Genomic DNA, 3,268 nt, shown 5'->3' on the forward strand with positions numbered 1-3,268 from the left:
TCTCCTTCCTCCAAAAGTAGGATCTATATCCCTTGTCCTGGTGTCCTCTTCCACCTTCATGCTCAGCAGGGCACCCTGGTGTTTCCTGGGATGTGGAGTCCCATGGGGCCTGACTGGCTGATAAGGAGCCATTTGCAGAGAATGCCCATGATTGAACCCATAAAAGGGTGACTGAGAGAGCCCTGAACTCTCCCCCTCAGGAGAGCTCTAAAAATAGCAACCACAGCCATCTGTCCTGGGGCTGGAGGGGCTGGCTCAGAACCAGCGACCTGGACAAGTTGGCCCCTTCAGCCCCCATGGGACATCTGGAAGTATTGGAAGTCTGGCCAGGCCAGGGAGAGGAAGCTGGAAGGGCTTTATGGAGAGACCTTCCCACAGCCCTCTCTCCTACCGGCAGGTGGGTTTGAGGGGGTTGGCAGTCTGGAGGCCCTTCCCCTACTCAGCCTCTCATAGTGGGTGGTGGGCCCCAGATATAGCCTTCAGGTCCCTGCTCCCAGGCCTGCCTCCGGCACCACATGGCTACTCCAGGTGCTGGGCCTTTCTGCCCCTCACAATTGAGAGGTCCTCTTCCTGGGGTCTGCCTCACCCTCCTTTTCCTGTTTGAATCATGGGTAACTTTGGCTGCTCCATCAGGGATTCAGTTTCCTCATCTGGAAAATGGAGATAAACTCAGCTCCTTGTTTTGTGATGTCTGAAATTATGTACTACCTAGTGCACAGTAGGTGCTTAATAAACATGAGTCCTTTCCTTCAAAGGATCTGGGCTTCAGAGGCCAGTGGAGACTGCCATGGGCTGGGGACAGTGGCATGTGCTTGGGAAGCCTTGGCATCACTCAGGCCCAGAAGACACCAGTACCCTGATTGACACCTGCATAGGGGTGGGGACATTGCCTGGGGAGGGGGCTCTATGCCACACATGGCTGGACCGGGGTCTTCGTGTGCCAGGCTGGATACACAGGTAGCCGACTCAGCTGCTTCTGGTGGGGGGACTGGCTTCTGCCTCCTCCTGCCTCTTTTCCCAACTCTTTAATGGAGAGAGAACATAATGGAGCGTTCAGAGGTCTCTCCCCCAGGATACCATAAACTACAGGTCAGGAGCCAAGGTCAGGTGCTCCCACCCCTGCCTCTAGGAGAAAGACTTTCCCCCAGAGGTCCTGTCACTCCTAAGCCCTTCTCCAAGGTATTACTGAGCAGAGGCTGAAAATGATTGTGTTTTGGAAAGAGTGGTCACAGATCCCACAGGCTGGGGGAAATCTGTCCACCCTCCCACCCTCCACTCCCACCCACGGACAGGCTAGGGAAGACAGAATCTCATCCCTGGTCCTAGGGGCTGCCCCAGGAGTCTAGGTCCAACCACTTCACTTCCTCAGGAGGCTAGACCTGCCCCTGGGGGCAGGGGCTGTGGGCTGAACACAGGGTTCAGGCTAGGTACCCCATCCAGTGGGACCCCAAATTCGAGCATGGCAGCTGCCCCCTGAGCTCCTGTGAGGTGGAGACGTCACACACTGGCTGGGTGTAAGCTCAGCAATCTCGCGGGGGTGGAAGGAGGAAGAAGGGCTCACCCCCTGCTGGCTCTCCCTCCCCGTGGGACTCCTCTTCCTTTCCAGGCGGGGATATAAGCCCAGAAAGGAAAGCCCTGAGCAGAGGAGGCCTCAGCTTGACCTGACCCAGTGCAGCCCTTGAAACGTCCCTCGCCTTCTACCTCCTGCTCATCTGCTTCATAAGCTGTCGCTGTGAGTGGCTGGGGGCTCAAGCATGGTCTGGTACCCGGAAATCCAGGCTGTTTTGTGGGGAAACTGAAGCTGGAATGGTGGAAGCTGGGGGTGAGCGGTGGGAAACTGGATTGGAGGGGGCCATTGGAGGTGGGAAGGAGGCCCGGGAGTCCCCGGGAGTCCCGTTGCCAGCACAACCCTCTTCTCTAATTTACCTCTCTGGGCAGCAGCGGCGAGGAGGGGTTATGTCAGGCAGGGCTTATGTCCCTCTGACAGATTAGGAAACTGAGGCAGGAGACGGTGCAGTGCCGGAGAACACACGGCAAGCTGGTTGCTGAACCTTGGTCCGCTACCAGCCCCAGGGAGAGCGCCGGAGCGCGGCCCCGACGGCAGCCGCAGCTTCCTGCCGTGGAGGATCCAGGCTCGGAACGACCCACACTCCAGTGTCGCTTTCCCAGATGGTGTCGGTGCGCAGGTCGTGGCCTACCATGGCCACAGTGCTTTTGGCCCTGCTCGTCTACCTGGGGGCGCTGGTCGAGGCCCACCCCATCAAACCCGAGGCTCCCGGCGAAGACGCCTCCCTGGAGGAGCTGAGCCGCTACTACGCCTCCCTGAGCCACTACCTCAACCTGGTCACCTGGCCGTGGTGAGCGCAGGCGCGGGGTGGGCCGAGCGGGACCCCTGGGGCTCTCCCCCTGCGGCCCTTCTCCCTCTCCAAAACGTTCTTCCCAGACGGCGAGGACTGCCCGAGCAGGTCGCAGTAAAAGCGCCCCCGTCAAGTCACATAACATCCTGCCTCCGAGAGCGCGGTCTGGACCCACCCTGGTACATCACTTACGACGTCTCCCAGGCTCGTCTCCCCAGATCGGATTCCTTTCCCTTCACTCCCGCAGGCCGGAGGCGCGGACCTGTGGTGAGGACCCCCGAGGCCTCCTGGGAGATCTGCAGACCACGCCCACCTCATTTGCATGTTCACTCCCGACCCCGGAAACCCGGATTCCGCCTCCCGACGGCATCTGGGCAGGGTTCGAGTACCGCAGTCCTGCGTCTCGGTGCCCTCGTCCCTTGAGCTGCAGGGCTGTGTGTGGTCCTTCCCTGGTCCCAAAATAAAGAGCGAATTCCACAGAAACGGAATGTGTGCCTTTGTATTTCCTTTCCTTTCCCTTCATGGAGGTCTCGTGGAAGTGGAGGGTGGAGGCGTAGGGGCCAGAGGAGCGAAAACCGACTCGGACAGAGGCGCTCCAGGACAAGGCTGGGGCGGTGGCGGGGGTTCCCTCTGCTGGGAGCCTAAGGAAGACTCGACCACCCAGCCTGGGGCTGGACGGCGCCCAGACCAGGGAAGGCTGTGGAAGGAACTCGAGTTGAGTTGGGGCAGGGGTGGATGGGGTTCTGGAAGAAGGGGCAGGCAGCGTGGACAGGAGACTGCTAGGCAGCCTAGCAGAGTAGATGGGGACAGGGCTGTCCCTCCCGCACCCAACCCCGTGAAACCAAGGACGGCTGGGGCCGGGCCGGGTACCAAGACCTCGGGGCGCTTCCCTAGGAGCTGTATTATTAGTA

The 3,268-nt window shown here is 60.0% G+C and overlaps 1 protein-coding gene across 6 annotated transcripts; it reads left to right on the forward strand.

The window, feature by feature from the left end:
* The first annotated feature begins 1,536 nt into the window (after positions 1–1,536).
* Positions 1,537–2,840, forward strand: LOC111520762 (peptide YY-A-like). 6 transcript variants are annotated; one of them, XM_023183805.2, is made up of 3 exons: positions 1,537–1,822; positions 2,068–2,357; positions 2,605–2,840. In XM_023183805.2, exons 2-3 carry the CDS (start codon positions 2,170–2,172, stop codon positions 2,819–2,821), a joined length of 405 nt encoding a protein of 134 aa, XP_023039573.2. In that variant the 5' UTR covers positions 1,537–1,822; positions 2,068–2,169; the 3' UTR covers positions 2,822–2,840. The 6 variants fall into 6 exon arrangements, with proteins under 6 accessions (XP_023039573.2, XP_023039568.2, XP_023039567.2 ...); XM_023183800.2 differs by having other exon boundaries at positions 1,537–1,732; positions 1,968–2,357; XM_023183799.2 differs by having other exon boundaries at positions 1,537–1,732; positions 1,988–2,357.
* The last annotated feature ends 428 nt before the right edge of the window (positions 2,841–3,268 follow it).

The sequence above is a fragment of the Piliocolobus tephrosceles genome, chromosome 16 (assembly GCF_002776525.5).
Source record: "Piliocolobus tephrosceles isolate RC106 chromosome 16, ASM277652v3, whole genome shotgun sequence".
Lineage (NCBI taxonomy): Eukaryota > Metazoa > Chordata > Mammalia > Primates > Cercopithecidae > Piliocolobus > Piliocolobus tephrosceles.

Bases quoted from the DNA above. Each gene is read 5' to 3' on its own strand.
- LOC111520762 (XM_023183805.2), top strand. From the start codon at position 2,170: ATGGTGTCGGTGCGCAGGTCGTGGCCTACCATGGCCACAGTGCTTTTG. The intron at 2,358-2,604 runs GTGAGCGCAGGC...TCACTCCCGCAG, and splicing joins AACCTGGTCACCTGGCCGTG to GCCGGAGGCGCGGACCTGTG.